General features: G+C 47.8%; 1 protein-coding gene and 4 non-coding genes across 5 annotated transcripts; 1 reads left to right on the forward strand and 4 right to left on the reverse strand.

Moving 5' to 3' along the window:
* Positions 1–7,140: 7,140 nt before the first annotated feature.
* Positions 7,141–19,898, reverse strand: RNASEH2C (ribonuclease H2 subunit C). The gene is made up of 4 exons (XM_069738513.1): positions 19,653–19,898; positions 8,929–9,041; positions 7,907–8,026; positions 7,141–7,321 (listed from the first exon to the last, which is right to left on the reverse strand). Exons 1-4 carry the CDS (start codon positions 19,810–19,812, stop codon positions 7,301–7,303), a joined length of 414 nt encoding a protein of 137 aa, XP_069594614.1. The 5' UTR covers positions 19,813–19,898; the 3' UTR covers positions 7,141–7,300.
* Positions 19,899–20,057: 159 nt separating this feature from the next.
* Positions 20,058–20,140, reverse strand: TRNAL-CAG (transfer RNA leucine (anticodon CAG)). Its single transcript has one exon. It is a non-coding gene; the product is annotated as a tRNA-Leu (tRNA).
* Positions 20,141–20,612: 472 nt separating this feature from the next.
* Positions 20,613–20,721, forward strand: TRNAL-CAA (transfer RNA leucine (anticodon CAA)). Its single transcript has 2 exons — positions 20,613–20,650; positions 20,676–20,721. It is a non-coding gene; the product is annotated as a tRNA-Leu (tRNA).
* A 237-nt stretch (positions 20,722–20,958) lies between these two features.
* Positions 20,959–21,041, reverse strand: TRNAL-CAG (transfer RNA leucine (anticodon CAG)). Its single transcript has one exon. It is a non-coding gene; the product is annotated as a tRNA-Leu (tRNA).
* A 473-nt stretch (positions 21,042–21,514) lies between these two features.
* Positions 21,515–21,586, reverse strand: TRNAQ-UUG (transfer RNA glutamine (anticodon UUG)). The gene has a single exon. It is a non-coding gene; the product is annotated as a tRNA-Gln (tRNA).
* Positions 21,587–22,956: the final 1,370 nt, after the last annotated feature.

Consider the following 22,956-nt stretch of genomic DNA (forward strand, 5'->3'; position numbering starts at 1 on the left):
GGGGGCATCGGAGCACTGGGGGGTGGGGCATCGGAGCACGGGGGGCGGGATCGGAGCACGGGGGGGCAGCCACACTCCGCCCACGCACTTCCGCCCGCTCCCCCGCACTTCCTGCTGCAGCGGTTCTGCACATCAAATCGCAGTAAAACCCGCAGATATATTTTTGATCTGCGGGTTTTACTGCGGTTTTGACCTCACAATGGAGGTCTATGGGTGCAGAACCGCTGCGGTTCAGGAAAAAGAAGTGACATGCTCCTTTTTTGCCGCAGCTATTCTGCGCGGCTTTTTAAACGAAATTCCAGATCATGTGCACAGCAGTGACTGTTTTCCATAGGGTTACATTGTTATGTACCCTGCATGGAAAACAGCTGCGGAACCGCAGCGGCAAAACCGCTGCGGTTCCGCAGTAAAAAACGCACTGTGTGAACATGGCCTTATATTTCAAAACTCAGTCTATGTTTGGATGTGCAGGTCAGGTTTTTGAAATGTATTCTCTAGCCTCCTGATCGTGCACTCCCCGCCTCCTAGCTTCAGGTGTTTTAATTATAGTAGGTCCAATACCCCTCCACAGTGAGAGAGAATTTGAGTCCAAGAAGAGGTTTCACATGTACCCATTCAGATGGAGACGTTTATTCTCAGCGAGGTAGGACCTCGTATAAGAGAGATGCCGTAAAGTGGCTACGACGTACACATAAAATTGGCCATTTTTATGCGCTAAAAGCTCTCATTTTTCATATTTCTAGTGCAGTAATGCAGTTCAAATTTCGTGTTTTCAAGTTTGCATGTTTTGGCAGTGTGCTGCCCTATTTACTTAACTTTTCCGGAGACTTAGACTCTGTGACACGCTGTGGATTTTGCTGCGGATTCGCAGCAGTTTTCCCTGAGTTTACGGTACCATGTAAACCTATGGAAAACAAAATCCGCAGCAAAAGAGGGATTTTTGGTTCTTACCGTAAAATCTTTCTTGGAGCCTTCACTGGGGGACACAGGTAACCATGGGTGTATGCTGCTGTCGCTAGGAGGCTGGCACTATGCAAATAAAGAAAAACTCCCCGGCAGTATACACCCTCCGACAAGCACCAGGCAACTCAGTTGGTGCAAAAGCAGTAGTAGGAAGAAGTATACACTCAACCTATGTACCAACCCACAACAACAGCACATTGGCCAATACAGTACAACATAAAGGGAGGGTGTCGTGTCCCCCAATGAAGGCTCCAAGAAAGATCTTACGGTAAGAACCAAAAATCCCTCTTTCTTTCTCGCTTCATTGGGGGACACGGGTAACCATGGAACGTCCAAAAGCAGTCCCCAGGGCGGGATAATAGAGAACTAGGTTGGCCGGTGCGAAACCGCCGCCTGCAGTATCTTCCTACCCAGGCCTGCATCTGCAGAAGCCTGAGTGTGCACCTTGTAGAATTTCACAAAGGTGTGGATGGACGCCCAAGTTGCGGCCTTGCAAACCTGCGAGGCTGTAGCTTGGTGACGAACTGCCCAAGAAGCTCCCACAGCCTGGGTAGAGTGAGCCCTCACCCCCAGGGGAGGCAGTTTGTCTTGAACACAGTATGCCGCCAGGATCGCCGAACGGATCCACTGAGCAATTGTTGACTTCGAGGCAGGGAGCCCCTTCTGACGACCTTCCGAAACGACAAACAGAGGGTCGACTGATGAAAAGGAGCAGTTCTGGCAAGGTAGATTCGGATAGCCCTGACCACATCCAAATTGTGGAGAGATTTCTCCAAAGGATGAACTGGGGAAGGGCACAAAAAAGGAAGGATGATGTCTTCATTGATGTGAAAAGCCAAAACCCCTATTGGCAGAAAAGAAGGAACAGGCCAAAAGACAACTTTGTCCTGATGAAGGACCAGAAAGGGAGAATGACCGGACAATGCTGCCAACTCAGAAACTCCTGATCGAAGTGATGGTGACCAAAAAAGCTACTTTCCAGGAAAGAGGCAAAAAAGATGTCCCGAATCGGTTCAAAAGGCGTACACTGGAGGGGGCCAAGCACAAGGTTGAGGTCCCGAGGAGCGACCGGAGGATGGTAAGGAGGTGCAACATGAGCAACCCCCTGAAGGAAGGTTCTCACATGGGGGAGAGAAGCAAGGTCTCTTTGAAAGAGAATTGACAAGGCAGAAACCTGACCCTTTAACGTGCTCAGGGAGAGGTTCGAATCTAGACCCGACTGAAGAAATCCGAGAAGCGAAGGAAGGGGAAAAACCATAGGGGATAGACCGTTGACGTCACACCATCGGAAAAAGGCCTTCCAACATCTATGGTAAATACGGGAAGATGCCGGTTTCCTAGCTCTTATCATGGTTTGTATGACACGTTTAGAAAAACATGCATCAGTCAGGATTGCGGCCTCAACTGCCATACCATTAAATTCAGAGACCGAGAACTCGTGGTGGAAGAGTGGACCCTGCGATAGAAGATCCGGACGGTCTGGGAGCCTCTAAGGTATGTCCGATAACATGTTCACTAGCTCCGCATACCAGGCCCTGCGGGGCCAAACGGGAGCTACTAATAGAACGGGAACCCCCTCTGACTACCTTCTTTACGACCCTTGGAAGCAAAGGAAGAGGCAGGAACAGGTAAGGCATCTGAAACTGGGCCCACGAGATCACGAAAGCGTCGCAGCTGACGGCCCTCGGATCCCGGGACCTGGACACGTACTGGGGAACCTTGTGGTTTGCTCGGGAGGCCATTTGGTCGACCTCCGGCACGCCCCACCTTTGGCAAATCTGGTCAAAGACAGCGGGGAGAAGAGCCCACTCGCCTGACATGAGCCCCTGATAACTGAGAAAGTCGGCTTCCCGATTGTCCACCCCTGGGATGTGGACAGCTGATATGGAGGGAAGTGGGGGGGGTCTAAGGAGAGTGGATTCCTGTCCCAAACTGACAGAAGGGCCAGCTGGAGAGGGCGAGAGTGGAACTGAGCATAAGGGACCACTTCCATGGAAGCGACCATCTTGCCCAGAACCCTCATGCCGAACCGTAGAGGTGTAGGACGCTATAGGACTTTGGTGCCCCTCCGAAGAGAGAGGTGTTTCTCCTTTGGGAGGAAGACCTGAGCCTGAATGGTGTCGAATTCCATGCCCAGGAATTCTAGACGCTGGGACGGAATCAAGGTGGACTTTTGTTCATTGATTATCCAACCGAGGCGGGTTAACGTGTCCAGGGTGATCTGGAGACTGTGACCGCAGTTGCAGCGAGACGGACCCTTTACGAGGAGATCGTCGAGATAGAGGATTCTGGTAATCCCCTTCGACCGAAGGATGGCCATGACCGCCGCCATTAACTTTGTAAAGACTCTGGGGCGGACGCCAAGCCAAAAGGAAGAGCCGTGAATTGGAAATGTTGGTCCTGGATCACGAAACGAAGGAACCTCTGATGCTGAACACAAATCGGAATGTCCACAGAGCACAACAATTCTCCCGGTTCCATGGAGGCGATCACCGAGCGCAGAGATTCCATCTTGAAGTGCCGAATCCGGAGGTGGCGGTTCAACAGTTTGAGGTCTAAAATCGGGCGAAGAGAGCCATCTTTTTTCAGAACTACAAATAGATTTGAGTAAAAAAACAGAAAAACGCTGGTTGGAAGGTACTGGGACGATTACCCCTGAGGCGAGAAGGGAATTGACCACCTGAAAAAGCCCTGGGACTTGGGAGGGTGGGAGAGGAAAAAACATCTTCCTGGGGCCGACAAAAAATGCGTTGCGGAAGGCTGATCTGCATCTGAGTCAGAATCCAACAGAGGATATATCTGACCCGATGTCCGCCTGCGAAGAGGGGGAACGGGTAGAGAGAGGTATTCCGGCTGATGTAGTTGGATCCGGAGAAGTGGATGAAGAACTAGACAGAAAACGCTTTCTGGTTCTTTTCTCAAGTCTGCCCCTGTGAGGGTCTTGGACAGGTGTGAGCGAATCGCTGTGAGAAGCGTTCGTGGCACTGGTGGCAGTAGTCAGCAGTGGAATACGTTCTAGTACCTAAACCAGGGACTGAGACACTTTAGTCAGGTTCGAGACTGTCTGAGACATTGCAACGGCCCACTCCGGGGGAGGAGGAGTCCACTCATCCCAAGCATTAGGGGCCTCCTGAGAAACGGACATGATGGAAGGATTGCAGGACGTACAGAAAGGAGACGGCTGGCCTGAAGCCCACTTTTTCTTACAGCAGGAACAAGCGTAGTGAATTACTATAGGGATATAGCCGGGGCCCCTGTGGGGTTGGGAATAGGTAGAGTGAAAAAGGTACCTGAAGCAATATGCCAGCAGGCGATGTTGTCTGGAGAAAAATCAGCCGGGGATGGAGAATAGCAAAAAAAAAAAAAAAATCTACAGACCTGGCGAAAGCTCAGTTAATCTGTGTCCCCCACCTATGGAGAGGTATTCTAGAGTACGCGATGCACAGGAGGCAGCTGGCCGGGAAAGCGCAGGCTGCGAGCGTCTGCACGTGCAAAGAACGCGCCAAACAGTGGGGCATAGCCGGCTGAAGAGAACCCAAGTGCCTGATAGGTCGGCAGGGAAAAGGGGGATGTGGCCCGCCGGAGCGCAGCCAACACCAGCGCTGGGCTGCAAGTGAGCTGTGTCCAGAGCTGGGAAAGAGGAAGAAGGGGCGCGGCCTCCCGGGGCTGAGACTTGCCGGAAAGGAATATGGTGGAAAATGCGCGCTGCGAGGAAAGAGGCACGAGATTTAAATAAAAGAGCCCCCGAATCCCCTAGCCCGGAGGATAAGTGCCCCTGCATGGAGATTGTGACGATGCAGGGACTGGGATGGGGGGGCTGCTGTTGCTTGAAGATCTTCCTACCTGAAGATGAGGAACGCATCAGGAACCCTTGATGGGAAAAAGGGTCCTGGGAGAGGTGGTCCTCCTTCCCGCGCTATATCAACCGGCGCAGAGGACTACGTCAACCCCTTAAAAGGGGGGAGGTCACCGCAGGTGACCACCGTCTTCCCCTCAGTCCACTCCGAGGAGAGAGATGACGGGGGAAAAAGGCAAGGACTGGCCACCGAAAGTCAACATGAACACCCCAGGGTGACATGAAACAAAGTCCTACCCAGAGGGTGCGATGTGGGTGATACCACACTGCTCTCTCGGTCGCTTAATGCGGGGAATCAGGGTGAGAAGAACTGCACCCTGTAACCCCCAGAATGTATCTGAAACAAAAGGGAGAAAGATTAATAAACACACAATCCCTGAAAGAATAAGAAATGCGGATCTGGTGTTAGATCCAGGTCCGCCTCCTACAGACACTAAGCAAAAACAGAGTTGCCTGTCGGAGGGTGTATACTGTCGGGGAGGAGTTACTTTTCTTCATTTGCATATTGTCAGCCTCCTAGTGACAGCAGCATTCACCCATGGTTACCTGTGTACCCCAATGAAGCGAGAAAGAAAAAACGCGCGGAAACGTAGTGTTTATTCTGCTGCGGTTTACACCTGCTCCATAATAGGAATCCGCAGGTGTAAAACCGCAGGTGGAATCCGCACAAAAGCTGCAAAAAAATTGCGGTAATTCCGCAGTGCAATTTACCTGCGGATTTACCAAAATCCGTCTGGAAAAATCCGCACAGTAATCCGCAGTGTGTACACAGCCTAAATCTGCATGCGTTATATATTGCAATGGGTGAAATCCAGTTTCCATTTCTGCTGTGGATTATTTTTGCCATGGAGTACAGTAACATCTGCAACTTTTAACCCCTTAGTGACCGAGCCAATTTGTACAATTCTGACCACTGTCCCTTTATGAGGTTATACCTCTGGAACGCTGTAACTGATCCCGCTGATTATGATTGTTTTTTTTTCGTGTCATATTGTACTTCATGTTAGTGGCTAATTTTCTACGATATGACTTGTGTTTTTTTTTATGAAAACAAAAACGGTAAATTTTGAAAATTTGAAAAACTCTCAAACTTTGATTTTTTTTTTTATGCCCTTAAATCAGTCATATTTCACAAAACAGTTAATAAATAACATTTCCCACATGTCTACTTTACATCGGCACAATTTTGGAAACAATTGTTAGGAAGCTAAGGGTTAAACGTTAACCAGTGATTTTCTAATTTTTTCCAACAAAATTTACAAAACCATTTGTTTAGGGGCCACCTCACATTTCAAGTGACTTTGGGGGTCAATATAACAGAAAATACCCAAAAGCGACAGCATTCTAAACTGCACCTCCTCAAGGTGCGCAAAACCACATTCAAGAAGTTTATTAACCCTTCAGGTTCTTCACGAGAACTAAAGCAATGTGGAAGGAAAAAATGAACATATTACTTTTTTTTTTTTTCACAAAATTTACTTTGGAACCAATTTTCTTTTCCTCACAAGGGTATCAGGAGAAAATGGACCACGAAATTTGTTGTGCAATGTCTCCTGAGTACGCCGATACCCCATATGTGGGGGGAAAAGCCAATATTGGGTGCATGCCAGGGCTCAGAAGGGAGGGAGCACCGTTAGATTTTTCTTTTACATAAAGTTGGCTGGTATCAATTGGTGGTGCCATGTCGCGTTTGGAGAACCCCCTGATGTACCTAAACAGTGGAAACCCATGAATTCTAACTCCAACCCTAGCCGTAGCCCACCCTTAGCCCCAGCTCATCCGTAGCCTAGAACCTGCCTACCCCGCCCAACCCCTATAAACCCACCCCACCTCTAGCCCCAACCATAGCCCACCCCTTGCCCCAGCCCACCCCTAGCTGTAGCATAGCCCGAGCCATAGCCCACCCCTAGCCCCAATAAACCCACCCCATCCCTAGTCCAAGCCCGCAGCTGTAGCCTAGCCCCAGCCGTAGCCCACCCCTAGCCCCAACCATAGCCCACCCCTAGCTGTAGCATAGCCCCAGCCGTAGCCCACCCCTAGCCCCAATAAATCCACACCACCCCTAGTCCCATCCTTAGCCCACCCCAAGCCCGCCCACAGCTGTAGCCTAGTCCCATCCGTAGCCCACCCCTATCCCGCCCACAGCTGTAGCCCATCCCTAGCCTAGCCCCAATAAACTCAAACCACCCCTAGCCCAGCATTATGATTTATAATCCAGCCATATATTTGTGAACTGTACACTGGCACCATGTACAACCTCCATGTTGTTGTATAAGAGCTGCACTCCCCACATATACTGTTCAGAAAAAAAAAAAATCCAATTTGATTAATTTTTTTATTAAAACTGTTGCAGACAGGAACATGACAAGTACATCCAGAGTTATATACAGAGGCTGCGATGCAAAATATGAAAGAGTAACACTGCAGAGTTTTAACAATATAGTGTAATGGTTTTCTTCTACCAAAGACAACATTCAGTTTCTATTCAACTGGGGCATGAATCTGAAAAACATAACGCATCAGATTATTTTACAGCTGCCGGCAAAGATACACAAACTAAACTGTATATTCACAAGCAACAGAGTTATTCACGCCATTTCATACATGGTAATGAGGAGGACGCGCCTGGATTTCCACGAGCTCTGCTCATTTACAGGCGGGCAGAATGATCATTGTTTCCATACACCATCAGGTTACTGGCTGTACATCCCATTTACATAGGATGACGTGCAACCGATAATTATCACATAACGAAGGAGTGTCTTGCTTGTTCGTCAAATGACTGCCGGCATGTTTACAAGGGTGGATTATTGGGAGGGCACATTTGCTGAATTATCTACTCATAGAAGAGGGTCATTTTTTTTTCCTATAAGTAAAAAAAAATCCATATTTATGAGCCTCCTGCTACAAAGGAGTATGGAAACAGGGTTAATTCTTTTCCTTCGATGCGCACAAAATGGTGTTTCTGTGGGCTGAATGTGATGTCAAAAACAATCTGCAGTTCCACTGTGGACTGCACAGGTGGGGGGGCATTGTCACATCGGACAGTAGCATGTGGTTATTTGGACAAGTTTTGGGAGTTCTTACCGCAGAAGCTATTTCCGGCCACGCCAGTGACATTACTAACACATCGTCTGCAGATGGTGGGGTCTCCAAGTTCCATTGTGTGAATGATTGAAAGGTGGATCTGACATTTAAACAACGATCCTGGAAATGAAACAGAAAATATCGTGAATTCCAGAATCATAAAACCTCATATCAGGTCACAATATAAATACCAAAATTAACATAAAGTGTCGTAAGAATGGCGAATACACGATACAGTAGTTGGGAGGCGTCTAGATTAAAGACGCAGTGATTGTATGGATATGGGGGATTCTGGACTCTTCCTCAATGCTGAGCCATGGACTATACTGGATTTTTGCCTTCTGCTTCCAGATGACAAAGTGTAACGGTGGAGAAGGGAGGAATAACAGTGAGCCCACGTCATGTCGCTTACGGTCAGATTAACCACATGGATGAATCTCAGACCCATATTGAATGCGTACAGTTTATACGGACAACATACATTCGCTTATGGAGAAAAATATTGTCACATCTTTAAAAAAAAAAAAAAAAATAAAACTATTGAAAACAGTCTTGGACAATTTTTTTTTTTACTATGGGCGCAAAAACTAGCAGGCAAGAATTTGCTAGTAAAGGCAACTACCTGCCTGTTCTACCCGGAGACGGCTCAGGGGGATTACGGACCGCTCCTGCCGGCAATTCAGCTGTTCCACACCAAAGTTCCTCTTCGGCGCTGCGCTGTCTACGAGGTGTAACTGGTGGCGTCATGCTGATCAGCAGTGGGGAACTGGATGTCCATTAGTAGGACATCGGCAATCACACCCTATGAACAGAGTAGAGAAAAAGAGAAGCCGCTACTTTTGGCGATGTGACGTCAGAAGCTGAATTGCCGGCAGGAGCGACCTGTGATCATTGTGGCAGTAGAGATCTGCCTGTTAGATCTTAGGATCATAGTTAAAAAAATGAAATCGTCCTTGCCAACCCCTGTAATATCCAAATCCTTGAATTTTTACTCTTGTAAAAATAGATAAACCGATTCCTACCTCTTCCTCGGAGCATGGTTTATGATCTTCCTTCAGGACAATGCCCATGTATCCAGCTGGTACGCTGACTTCTTGCCCTCGGAGCATCCTTCCTCGGAAGGACACTTCTTTTCCTGTTAGATACAGAGTTCAGGTCTGGACACGTGAGCTGTCTGCCCATCATCATCTTATGTACTTTTTACTTGTGGCATTGTGCAGTACATACTATGTATTTTACATACATAACACCATTAATTCACCAGAGTTTTACAGACATCAACACTGTCCCCATTGGGGCTCACAATCTAAATTCCCTATCAGTGTTGTCTTTAAACATAATACACTGCTCAAAAAAAATAAAGGGAACACTGAAACAGAATATAACTCCAAGTAAATCAAACTTCTGTGAAATCAAACTGTCCACTTAGGAAGCAACACTGTTTGACAATCAATTTCACATGCTGGATGGAAATTATTGGCAATTATCAACACCCTCAATAAAGGAGTGGTTCTGCAGGTGGGGACCACAGAGCACATCTCAGTACCAATGCTTTCTGGCTGATGTTTTGGTCACTTTTGAATGTTGGTTGTGCTTTCACACTCGTGGTAGCATGAGACGGACTCTACAACCCACACAAGTGGCTCAGGTAGTGCAGTCCATCCAGGATGGCCCATCAATGCGAGCTGTGGCAAAGTTTGCTGTGTCTCAGTGTAGTGTCCAGAGGCGCTACCAGGAGACAGGCCAGTACACCAGGAGACATGGAGGGGGCCGTAGGAGGGCAACAACCCAGCAGCAGGACCGCTACCTCAGCCTTTGTGCAAGGAGGAACAGGAGGAGCACTGCCAGAGCCTTGCAAAATGACCTCCAGCAGGCCACAAATGTGCATGTGTCTGCACAAACGGTTAGAAACCGACTCCATGAGGATAGTCTGAGTGCCCGACGTCCACAGATGAGGGTTGTGCTCACAGCCCAACACCATGCAGGACGCTTGGCATTTGCTGCAGAACACCAGGATTGGCAAATTCGCCACTGGCGCCCTGTGCCCTTCACAGATGAAAGCAGGTTCTCACTGAGCACATGTGACAGACGTGAGAGTGTGGAGACGCCGTGGAGAGCAATTTGCTGCCTGCAACATTCTTCAGCGTGACCGGTTTGGCAGTGGGTCAGTAATGGTGTGAGGTGGCATTTCTTTGGAGGGCCGCACAGCCCTCCATGTGCTCACCAGAGACAGCCTGACTGCCATTAGGTGCAGAGATGAGATCCTCAGACCCCTTGTGAGACCATATGCTGGTGCGGTTGGCCCTGGGTTCCTCCTAATGCAGGATAATGCCAGACCTCATGTGGCTGGAGTGAGTCAGCAGTTCCTGCAAGATGAAGGCATTGAAGTTATGGACTGGCCCGCCCGTTCCCCAGACCTGAATCCAATTGAACACATCTGGGACATCATGTCTATCTCCATCCATCACTATAAAGAAAAAGAACCCAGCACTCAACTGATGCTTTAGTGCAATTTTAATCGTAGTAGTACCCAATAAACGTTTCGGTCCTTGAATGGACCTTCGTCAGTAACTACATGTGAAAACCAAAAACAAGTGTAAACAAAAATTACAGAAAATAAAGTTGCATACAAAATAAAGTATATACAAGGTATTTTGGAGAAGGACAATAGCATCGGTACAAAACTCTGGTCAATCAATACATAGAGTATATGCTGGGGAGAAAATAACCCGAATATCTAGGCTAAATTATGTTCCACTCAGGATGAAATAAGGAGAGATACACCAGAAAGATAATAGTGGGAGAGGAGGTACATACCGTACTGTAGAATAATAGAATAGACCGTATGGTCATAGGGTACAAAAAAGCAGCGTCTGTAAGTGTAAGAAAGTCCCATAAAATTCCCATGGACCGGTAAGCACATGGTGTCAGGGGATATAAGGTAAAACATACCTTATGTGTGAGTCAGATAGGAGCGGTACTGTGGGTGGATAATGAAAAAAAAATTACATACCGAAAAAAAAAAAAAAAAAAAAAAAAAAAAAAACTCATACCGCAAAAACCGGCCGATCAGAGAAACGCTCTAGTGCAGGGGATTTACCTGAGGAGACCGAGCTGGATAGTGGTGCTGTCAGACGCGGTGTCCACCGCTAGTCTGATCAGAAGTGCGGCCGCCATCTTATAAGAAAGGGGCGGGACAAGCCAGCTCCAACAGCCAATCAGCGGCTGGGTGGCAGACAGGAAGTGACGGCGCGCTGTGAGGACTACCTCAGTGTGCAGCTCAATGAGAGTTCCTGTGTATGGTGACCGGAAGTGACATCACGTTGTCATAGGGATAGGGCAATACAATGGAAAAAAAAAAAAAAAAAACCACGAGCGCTGCGGAAAGCGCGGCAAGGAGAAAGTAGAAAAGGAATGAAAATACAGGCAACATAGGACAAGTGATATGGAGCTGAAGTGCCTATACGGAGATAATATGCTGGGTGAACAATCTCCATGGTGATAGGTGCTCCTATGGTCTATAGGTCTGATTAGTGATATGATCAGCTAGGTGAGGATAACCAGCTTGGTCCAGTGAGGTGTGCGGGTAGACCGAAGTGATCAGTACAGACGACTCTAGAGGTAAAAGAAAGGAAGAATTAGACAATGGTAAAAATTGCATCAATGACTTACAATGGTAAAAATAACAAAACCAGTAAGATAGAAGTCCGTAATGACCTGTGGGAAAATAACATGATACCACATTGCAGGGCAAATCACCCGATAGTACCATACAGTCTCAGAGAAAAGAGGCTAAATCATAGTCTCTATTGAGTCCCAATGGGTGGAGGGTCTCCAATGTGTGGATCCAAAACGCTTCCCTCCGCTTTAGGCGAGCAACCCGATCACCACCCCGCCGGATGGGGGGGATATGTTCTATTACCTGGAACTGTAGCTGTGAGATATTATGACCCAAATTATGGAAGTGGAGGGGGATGGGTAACAACAGGTTCTTACAGCGGACCGTGGATTTATGTTTGGAAATCCGATCGCGAATAGGTTGCGTTGTTTCACCTATGTATAGAAGTCCACAGGGACATTTGATTAAGTATATAACCCATGATGAAGCGCATGTGAAATACTCCGGGATTCGGAATGACTTTCCAGAGCGAGGATGATGGAAGCGGGGTCCTTTAAGGACATTATGACATTGAGAGCAGTTCAGGCATGGGAAGGTCCCGGTACGTGGACTCTGTAAGAACCGTTGGCGGGGGGATGGAATACCTGATCCCAAATCTGCCCTGACCAACGAGTCCTTTAATTACCACATGACCCCCTATCCGTGACTCGTCAAATCATCTCGGACACTCTTTTGAAATATATTGAGTTAGGGGTCTTAGACCCTAAGACACGGGACTTCCTCACCAAACTACACCCTATCACCCCAGTATTTTATACCATTCCCAAAATCCACAAAAACTTAGAGAAACCCCCAGGGAGGCCCATAGTCGCCTCTACCGACTCTATCCTCTCCCCACTGGCCATTTACCTAGAAAAAATTCTCACCCCATTGATTAGGACATCAAAATCCTTTATCCTGGACACAGGATCCTTCCTTAACATCCTGAAAGACATAAGTCCCATTCCTCCACACTCAATTCTGGTAACAATGGATGTAAAAGACTTGTATACATCTATCCCCCATATAGAAGGCATCAATTCGGTCCATAAACTCCTGACCCAGTCCGGCTTGCTACCCAACCAGATCAACTTGTGTATTGACCTACTAACCATCATTCTTACCCGTAATTATTTTTTGTTCCAGGATGACTTATCTACAAATCCGTGGTACCGCGATGGGCTCCAACGTAGCACCCCCGTATGCTAATTGCTACATGGCCGATTTTGAGGAGAGTCAGATATACCCTCACCCACTATTTCGTGACCACGTCCTTGTATGGAAACGTTACATCGACGACGTCTTTTGCATATGGGGGGGCTCGTTGGAAGCCCTCGCGTTCTTCTTCGATTGGCTGAACACGGCCTGGCCAGGTATCTCTTTCACCATGTCTTACAGTACTACACAGATCAATTTCCTAGACACCTTAGTCATTCTACAACCTGATGGCTCTTTCACTACCGACCTCTACACTAAAAGCACTGACCGTAACAGTTTGTTACATTTTACGAGTTTCCACCCTCCGGCCACAAAAAATTCAGTACCTAAGTCCCAATTTTATCGGGTCTCTAAGATTGTATCTGACACAGAACTTAGATCGATCCGCCTCCAGGAAATGGCTTCTAAGTTCACTCAACGGGGTTACCCGCCAGCGATACTGGAAAAAGCTGCTGCCCCCCCTACCCCACGACCCAATAGAGCCTCTAATCGGATCCCGTTTGTTCATTCATATCACCCGTTTGCGTACATTCTACATAGGTCAATACGCCGGAATTGGCACCTGCTGTCCAAGGGTTACCCCAACGTTACTGAGTTTCAGAACCCATTTCTTCCCTGTTTCAAACGTCCACCCAACTTAAAGGACTCGTTGGTCAGGGCAGATTTGGGATCAGGTATTCCATCCCCCCGCCAACGGTTCTTACAGAGTCCACGTACCGGGACCTTCCCATGCCTGAACTGCTCTCAATGTCATAATGTCCTTAAAGGACCCCGCTTCCATCATCCTCGCTCTGGAAAGTCATTCCGAATCCCGGAGTATTTCACATGCGCTTCATCATGGGTTATATACTTAATCAAATGTCCCTGTGGACTTCTATACATAGGTGAAACAACGCAACCTATTCGCGATCGGATTTCCAAACATAAATCCACGGTCCGCTGTAAGAACCTGTTGTTACCCATCCCCCTCCACTTCCATAATTTGGGTCATAATATCTCACAGCTACAGTTCCAGGTAATAGAACATATCCCCCCCATCCGGCGGGGTGGTGATCGGGTTGCTCGCCTAAAGCGGAGGGAAGCGTTTTGGATCCACACATTGGAGACCCTCCACCCATTGGGACTCAATAGAGACTATGATTTAGCCTCTTTTCTCTGAGACTGTATGGTACTATCGGGTGATTTGCCCTGCAATGTGGTATCATGTTATTTTCCCACAGGTCATTACGGACTTCTTCTATCTTACTGGTTTTGTTATTTTTACCATTGTAAGTCATTGATGCAATTTTTACCATTGTCTAATTCTTCCTTTCTTTTACCTCTAGAGTCGTCTGTACTGATCACTTCGGTCTACCCGCACACCTCACTGGACCAAGCTGGTTATCCTCACCTAGCTGATCATATCACTAATCAGACCTATAGACCATAGGAGCACCTATCACCATGGAGATTGTTCACCCAGCATATTATCTCCGTATAGGCACTTCAGCTCCATATCACTTGTCCTATGTTGCCTGTATTTTCATTCCTTTTCTACTTTCTCCTTGCCGCGCTTTCCGCAGCGCTCGTGGTTTTTTTTTTTTTTCCATTGTATTGCCCTATCCCTATGACAACGTGATGTCACTTCCGGTCACCATACACAGGAACTCTCATTGAGCTGCACACTGAGGTAGTCCTCACAGCGCGCCGTCACTTCCTGTCTGCCACCCAGCCGCTGATTGGCTGTTGGAGCTGGCTTGTCCCGCCCCTTTCTTATAAGATGGCGGCCGCACTTACTTCTGATCAGACTAGCGGTGGACACCGCGTCTGACAGCACCACTATCCAGCTCGGTCTCCTCAGGTAAATCCCCTGCACTAGAGCGTTTCTCTGATCGGCCGGTTTTTGCGGTATGAGTTTTTTTTTTTTTTTTTTTTCGGTATGTAATTTTTTTTTTTATTATTTTTTTTTTCGGTATGTAATTTTTTTTTTTTTTTTCGGTATGTAATTTTTTTTTTTTTTTTTCGGTATGTAATTTCTTTTTCATTATCCACCCACAGTACCGCTCCTATCTGACTCACACATAAGGTATGTTTTACCTTATATCCCCTGACACCATGTGCTTACCGGTCCATGGGAATTTTATGGGACTTTCTTACACTTACAGACGCTGCTTTTTTGTACCCTATGACCATACGGTCTATTCTATTATTCTACAGTACGGTATGTACCTCCTCTCCCACTATTATCTTTCTGGTGTATCTCTCCTTATTTCATCCTGAGTGGAACATAATTTAGCCTAGATATTCGGGTTATTTTCTCCCCAGCATATACTCTATGTATTGATTGACCAGAGTTTTGTACCGATGCTATTGTCCTTCTCCAAAATACCTTGTATATACTTTATTTTGTATGCAACTTTATTTTCTGTAATTTTTGTTTACACTTGTTTTTGGTTTTCACATGTAGTTACTGACGAAGGTCCATTCAAGGACCGAAACGTTTATTGGGTACTACTACGATTAAAATTGCACTAAAGCATCAGTTGAGTGCTGGGTTCTTTTTCTTTATAGTCTATGAAGGTGTGGGAACCTAACCTAGCACCATTCTTCTCCAGTAGTGCACACGGTTTTTGTATCTGATTATCTCCATCCATCAACGTCACGTTGCACCCCAGACTGTCCAGGAGTTGGCGGATGCTTTAGTCCAGGTCTGGGAGGAGATCCCTCAGGAGACCATCCGCCGCCTCATCAGGAGCATGCCCAGGCGTTGTAGGGAGATCATACAGGCACGTGGAAGCCACACACACTACTGAGCATCATTCCCTTGTCTTGAGGCATTTCCACTGAAGTTGGATCAACCTGCAATTTGATTTTCCACTTTGATTTTGAGCATCATTCCAACTCCAGACCTCCACGGGATATTAGTTGTCATTTACATTGATCATTTTTAGGTTTTACTGTTCTCAATAGTGATGTGACGTTCATGAACTAGCCGACTCAAAGAGCCGGCTCTTCACTGTGAACGATATGAGCCGGCACCTATCAGTGAGCCGCTTGTTATCTCCTAGTGGCTCTCTGCTCTCCTCCCTTCCCTCAGCCTGGTGGTGGAGGGGGAGGAGAGGAGCCAGGAGAGACTGTGTGCTGGAGGGGGAGAGAGGAAAGCTGCTGCTGAAAGTCCTGTAGGAGAGGAGTCGGCAGCAGTGCTCAGTGAAGCAGGATGTAAATGAAGGCAGAACATGTGACCACAGAGCAGCCAGTCACAGCTCAAGTTTCACTTGTCCTCATGCACTGTCTTCTTACATCTTTGGCTACTTTCACACACTGCAATCCATCACAATGCGTCATTTTGCAGAAAAAACGCATCCTGCAAAAGTGTTTGCAGGATGCGTTTTTTCTCCATTGACTAACATTACGCGACGGATTGCCACACGTCGCAACCGTCGCGCCGTGTTGTGGCGGACCGTCGGCCGCAAAAAACGTTTTTTGCAGCCGACGGATCGTCTTTCCGACCGAGCATGCACGGCCAGAACTCCGCCCCCACCTCCCAATGGGGCAGCGGATGCGCTGAAAAGCAGCATCTGCTGCACCCGTTGTGCGGCGGAGACAACGCTAGCGTCGGTAACCTCGGCCCGACGCACTGCGACGGGCCGAGCCCGACGCTAGTGTGAAAGAAGCCTTTATTGGCATCCTGCCCTGTGTTCAGTAGCAACATCAGTCCCTTCAGAGAGAATTTTCTCCAAAACGGCAGATAATCACAGAGAGAAGAAACCGGATCAGCCCGTCCAAACTGAGGCACTTAGTGTTTCTTAATGCCAATTTGTCCTAATGACCTTCTAAAAATGTTTCACTATTAAGTTATACTGCTGTTTTGCACATTTTTTGCATTTGTTTGATGTTCTTATAATGAAAAATAATATAAACAATGTTAATCTGTTAACTAGAAGGTTTTGTGTCATTATATTGGTGAGATTACTGAAGAGCCGATTCAAGAGCCGAAAGAGCCGGCTCTTCTTGCTGAGCCGAGCCGAAAGAGCCGATTCCCAAAAAAAACCCCGAAGTCCCATCACTAGTTCTCAACACATTCCACTAAATAATGAATAAAGATTTACAGTACAACTGGAATATTTCATCCAGTGATATTTAGGATGTGAGATTTTAGTGTTCCCTTTATTTTTTTGAGCAGTGTCTATAGTTTTTTTTTTCTCAAGGTGCTATTCACATAGGCAGGTTTTCATGCTTTATGCCATTACTTTGTATGCTGCACCATTCCCATGTGTAGAGGCCCTGTAACACCCGAAGCCATGATGCCAGTGTGAACCAACATTCCTATGGCTTTGTGCTATATGAAAAACACAAAGGACAACATTTAAGGCGCCTGAAATACAGACCACAATGGAGACACATAAGAAGCTGTAAATACAGGTCAGGAGACCAGCAGTCAGTCTGGGCATTGTGGTCCACATGTGCACCATCGAATATGCTAGTGTCATTCCAGCCTTGGGGCTCATTCAGACATCAGTTATTTTTCTTGTACGCAAAAATCGGCCTGCGCTTCATCAGCGTTTGTGATCAAAGTGTTATCAGAGTTTGGACAGTGCCAGTTTTTACCATCAAAAGTCTGGGCTGAAAAAAAATAAAATGGAGATTTCACAAATTAAATTTCATGAATGGCATCCGCAGTGACTTTTTTCACGAATCCATAGACTTGAATTGGCCAGTTTGATCTGACACTTGGATTAATATCGGGCAAGTTTCCGTACTTTTGTGAAGACCACTCTGGCCAAGGAAAAAAGAAAAACCCTGACATGTGGCTCATACTGTATATAGGGGGGCTGTGAGATGCTCATATTGTATACAGGGGCAGTGTTTGGGCTCGTGCTGTATATAGAGAGAAGCTATATGAGGGCTCATACTGTACATAGGGGCAGCGTGTGGGCTCATACTGTACATAGGGGCAGCGTGTGGGCTCATACTGTACATAGGGGCAGCGTGTGGGCTCATACTGTACATAGGGGCAGCGTGTGGGCTCATACTGTACATAGGGGCAGCGTGTGGGCTCATACTGTACATAGGGGCAGCGTGTGGGCTCATACTGTACATAGGGGCAGCGTGTGGGCTCATACTGTACATAGGGGCAGCGTGTGGGCTCATACTGTACATAGGGGCAGCGTGTGGGCTCATACTGTACATAGGGGCAGCGTGTGGGCTCATACTGTACATAGGGGCAGCGTGTGGGCTCATACTGTACATAGGGGCAGCGTGTGGGCTCATACTGTACATAGGGGCAGCGTGTGGGCTCATACTGTACATAGGGGCAGCGTGTGGGCTCATACTGTACATAGGGGCAGCGTGTGGGCTCATACTGTACATAGGGGCAGCGTGTGGGCTCATACTGTACATAGGGGCAGCGTGTGGGCTCATACTGTACATAGGGGCAGCGTGTGGGCTCATACTGTATATAGGGGCAGCGTGTGGGCTCATACTGTATATAGGGGCAGTGTGTGGGCTCGTACTGTATATAGGGGCAGTGTGAGGGCTCATACTGTGTATATATACAAGCTATATGGGGGCTCCGCACCGGAGACGACACACACACACACAGGAGACGACAAACACACACAGGGGCCCCTCACCGGAGATGACACACACACACACACACACAAGCCCCGCACCGGAGACGACACACACACACAGGGGCCCCTCACCGGAGACGACACACACACACAGGGGCCCCTCACCGGAGACGACACACACACACACACAAGCCCCGCACCGGAGACAACACACACACAAGCCCCGCACCGGAGATGACACACACACACACAGGGGCCCCTCACCGGAGACGACACACACACACAGAGGGGCCCCTCACCGGAGACGACACACACACACACACACACAGGAGCTCCTCACCGGAGACGACACACACACACACAAGAGCCCCTCACAGGAGACGACACACACACACACACACACAAGAGCCCCTCACAGGAGACGACACACACACAAGCCCCGCACCGGAGACGACACACACACACACAGGGGCCCCTCACCGGAGACGACACACACACACACAAGCCCCGCACCGGAGACAACACACACACAGGAGCCCCGCACCGGAGACGACACACACACAGGAGCCCCGCACCGGAGACGACACACACACACAAGAGCCTGTCACAGGAGACGACACACACACACACAAGCCCCGCACCGGAGACGACACACACACACAAGCCCCGCACCGGAGATGACACACACACACACACAGGAGCCCCTCACAGGAGACGACACACACACACACACACACAAGCCCCGCACCGGAGATGACACTGACACACACACACAGGAGCCCCTCACAGGAGACGACACACACACACACAAGCCCCGCACAGGAGACGACACTGACACACAAGCCCCGCACCGGAGACAACACACACACACACAGGAGCCCCGCACCGGAGATGACACACACACACACACACACAGGAGCCCCGCACCGGAGATGACACACACACACACACACACAGGAGCCCCGCACCGGAGATGACACACACACACACACACACACACACACACACACACACACACACACACACACACACAGGAGCCCCGCACCGGAGATGACACACACACACACACACACACAGAGGGGCCCCTCACCGGAGACGACACACACACACAAGAGCCCCTCACAGGGGACGACACACACACACACACACACACACACACACACACACACACACACACACACACACACGCGACTTGTGACAATGGCTGCAATAGAAAACGGAAACAGAAAACAAAGAGACACGTCTCACAGAACACAGGGCCGTATTGCTATGGAGCTTCCGCTGCTGCTCTCTGGTGTCTGCACAGTTCCGTCCTCACCTCCAGGCGCCTCTCTCACTGCGGGGGTGAAGAACTCGCTGACATTAGCAGCCCCCCGCCGCTGTATCTGACACGGTAAGAGGTGCAGGGGCTCCCGGGGGGCAGAGGGCAGTGCACCCACCTCCAGCCGGGCCAACGGTGCCGAGGGCGCATCTGTCATGTCTGCAGACCACGTGGTGGACAGCCACAACCAGTACAAGTACACACTCCCGCCAACATCGGGCACACAGGAAATGATGTCACACATGAAATGACGTCACACAGCGCTGTACAAAAAAAGCGTACAGTGCAGCTTCCCCTCTGGATATCGGAGCGTTGAAGTAGGACTTAAATGTAATAATAAACCGTTGCGACATTATATGAATCACATGTAAACTTGAGAAATTAAAACCAAAACAGAACTAATGTCAGAAGTGGGATTCGAACCCACGCCTCCAGGGGAGACTGCGACCTGAACGCAGCGCCTTAGACCGCTCGGCCATCCTGACTCATAGTGATGCGATGCGGCAGAGTCTATGTGTCTGTGTGATCACTGCAGGAGAAGCTCCATAGTTCTATCATCGCTGCTTTCCTCCTGTACTTCCCACATTCTCTATGGTGGTTGTCAGTACTGACCAGGAGGATCCCCCTAAAATGTGCATGATTGCTGCTCATTGGCTGAAGCAAAGTAGATCAATTTTACTACCAATGGTTCACAAATGCGTTTTCAGGATGGAGAACGATTGTCTCCAATAAACCTCACTGACCTATAACAAGATCTGTCAAATTCCTCTAGTGTGCCTTTTGTTCTGCGTTGTGCGCTTTTTTTCCATTCTAAAAACTGAAAAATGTAGAAATACCATCAAATACACTACAATCGCACTGCCGCAGCTCTGCCCAGAATCATATCACATGTATGTAGCGCTGCTGCTCCTGCTCTGTACGGCTCATTAATACTTCTGCTCTCTAGTGACATCAGGTGTCAGGATGGCCGAGCGGTCTAAGGCGCCAGACTCAAGAGCAATCTTCCACTAACTGTGGGTGTTCTGGTCTCCGAATGGAGGCGTGGGTTCAAATCCCACTTCTGACACAACTTTTTTTTTAATTTAATATTTTTTTTATTATTGCTAATCTTTTAAGCAAAGTAATATAATTTCCAGGATGTGTTAAAAAGAAAAAAAACACTTGAGACCTCCATTTCTCATAACATGCAGGTGAATTATTTTGTGTTACAGCAGAATAGGGCTAGTTATATTTTTTTAACAGAAAGAAAAAACATACACAAGCAAACAACTTACTGACATAAAAAAAGCCTAAAAAAAAAACATGTCAGAAGTGGGATTCGAACCCACGCCTCCAGAGGAGACTGCGACCTGAACGCAGCGCCTTAGACCGCTCGGCCATCCTGACAACTTGGGTCCGCACAACTCATTCATCTATAAACAGGACATAGCGCTCCAGACATGGCCGCCTCCTGTCCAATCTATTTCATTCAACAATTGCACCGCAGGTATACGCCAATCCTCGTTAGTATAGTGGTAAGTATCCCCGCCTGTCACGCGGGAGACCGGGGTTCGATTCCCCGACGGGGAGGCTTATATTTTCTTGTTTTTAAAAAGTGCGGAAAAACAAAGTCGAACTATTTTGTTTCCCCCTCACAAATGTTACATTGGAATATCTTTAAATTTCTATGGAATAAAAATAACTGCTAATAAAATCAGATTATATGAATGTATACATAAGTTTTCTAATTAACTGTTTACATTTCAACATTAAGCACACAGTTTCACATTAGTACACATGCATTAGTTCATATAGAGCTATGTTTATAAAATCTATACTGCTTTGCTTAGAGATCAGAAAAGTACAAAGCCAAAATATCAAGGTCCCACCGAGATTTGAACTCGGATCGCTGGATTCAAAGTCCAGAGTGCTAACCATTACACCATGGAACCTCTGTGCAGACTGAGTTCTACAGAAGTCCTAATACAGCACTGGCTGCGCAGGAGAGCGCCACACTGCCTGCAGCTTCACAATATGGTTTAACATCATAATACTGCTATTATGCTGTGGATTCTTTTAGGGTATGTGCACACGTTGCAGATTTGCCTGCAGATTTTTCTGCACTGAATCCGCTTCTCTTGGCAGAAAACGCAGGTGGGTTTTTAAGGCTAAGTGCACACGTTGCACAATTGCCGCGGAAATTTCCGCAGCAATTCTGCGCCTCCTGCCGCGGAAATGGCATGCATAGTCCCGCAGAAAACTAGCGTTTTGCAAGCATAATTAGCTTGCAGAATGCTAGCGTTTTCCAAGAGATCTGGAAAACTGATTGACAGGTTGGTAACACTTATCTGACATAGGTTTTGACAAGTGTGACCAACTTTTTACTATTGATGCTGCCTATGCCGCATCAATAGTAAAGGATAGAACGTTAAAAATAATAAAAAAATAAATAAAAAATGGTTATACTCACCTACCGCAAACAGCCGATCTCCTCAGCGGCGTCTGTTCCTATAGATGGTGTGTGTGCAGGACCTTCGATGACGTCGCGGTCATGTGACCGCGACGTCATCGCAGGTCCTTCACACATACACCATCTACAGGAACGGAAGCGGCCGAGCGCAGCGCTGAGGGGCAGGAAGACTCTGGGGGCCATCAGAGGGTGAGTATATCACGATTTTTTTTTTTTTTTCTTTTTGTTTTTTACAACTATATGGTGCCCAGTCCGTGGAGGAGAGTCTCCTCTCCTCCACCATGGGTACCAACCGCACATAATCTGCTTACTTCCCGCATGGTGGGCATAGCCCCATGCGGGAAGTAAGCAGATCAATGCATTCCTAGGTGTGCGGAATCCCCGCGATTCCGCAAATATAATGAACATGCTGCATATTTTACCGCAAATCTTTTCCGCTGCGGAAAAATACTCAGTATGTGCACAACATTTGCGGAATGCATTCTAATTAATAGGATGCTTAATGTTAGCGTTTTCTTCGCGGTTTTATAGCGTTAATATAGCGAAAAAACACGAAAAATCTGCTGCGTGTGCACATAGCCTTAGGCTACGTTCACATTTGCGTTGTGCGGTGCTGCGTCGGCGACGCAACGCACAACGCAAACAAGAACGCATGCAAAACGCATCATTTTGTGACGCATGCGTCCTTTTTTTGGCATGATTTTGGACGCAAAAAAAATGCAACCTGCTGCGTCCTCTGCGCCCTGACGCTTGCGCCAAAAAAGACACATGCGTCACAAAACGCAAGACAATGCATGTCCATGCGCCCCCATGTTAAATATAGGGGCGCATGACGCATGCGTCGTCGCGGCT

This window comes from Ranitomeya imitator, chromosome 9 (genome assembly GCF_032444005.1).
Source record: "Ranitomeya imitator isolate aRanImi1 chromosome 9, aRanImi1.pri, whole genome shotgun sequence".
NCBI classification, from domain to species: domain Eukaryota; kingdom Metazoa; phylum Chordata; class Amphibia; order Anura; family Dendrobatidae; genus Ranitomeya; species Ranitomeya imitator.

Excerpts from the sequence above, each read along its gene's own strand:
- RNASEH2C (XM_069738513.1), bottom strand. The coding sequence starts at position 19,812 with ATGACAGATGCGCCCTCGGCACCGTTGGCCCGGCTGGAGGTGGGTGCA. Across the intron at positions 9,042-19,652 it reads AGTGAGAGAGGCGCCTGGAG|GAAAAGAAGTGTCCTTCCGA; the intron begins GTGAGGACGGAA and ends TGTATCTAACAG. Across the intron at positions 8,027-8,928 it reads AACCATGCTCCGAGGAAGAG|GATCGTTGTTTAAATGTCAG; the intron begins GTAGGAATCGGT and ends TTTCATTTCCAG.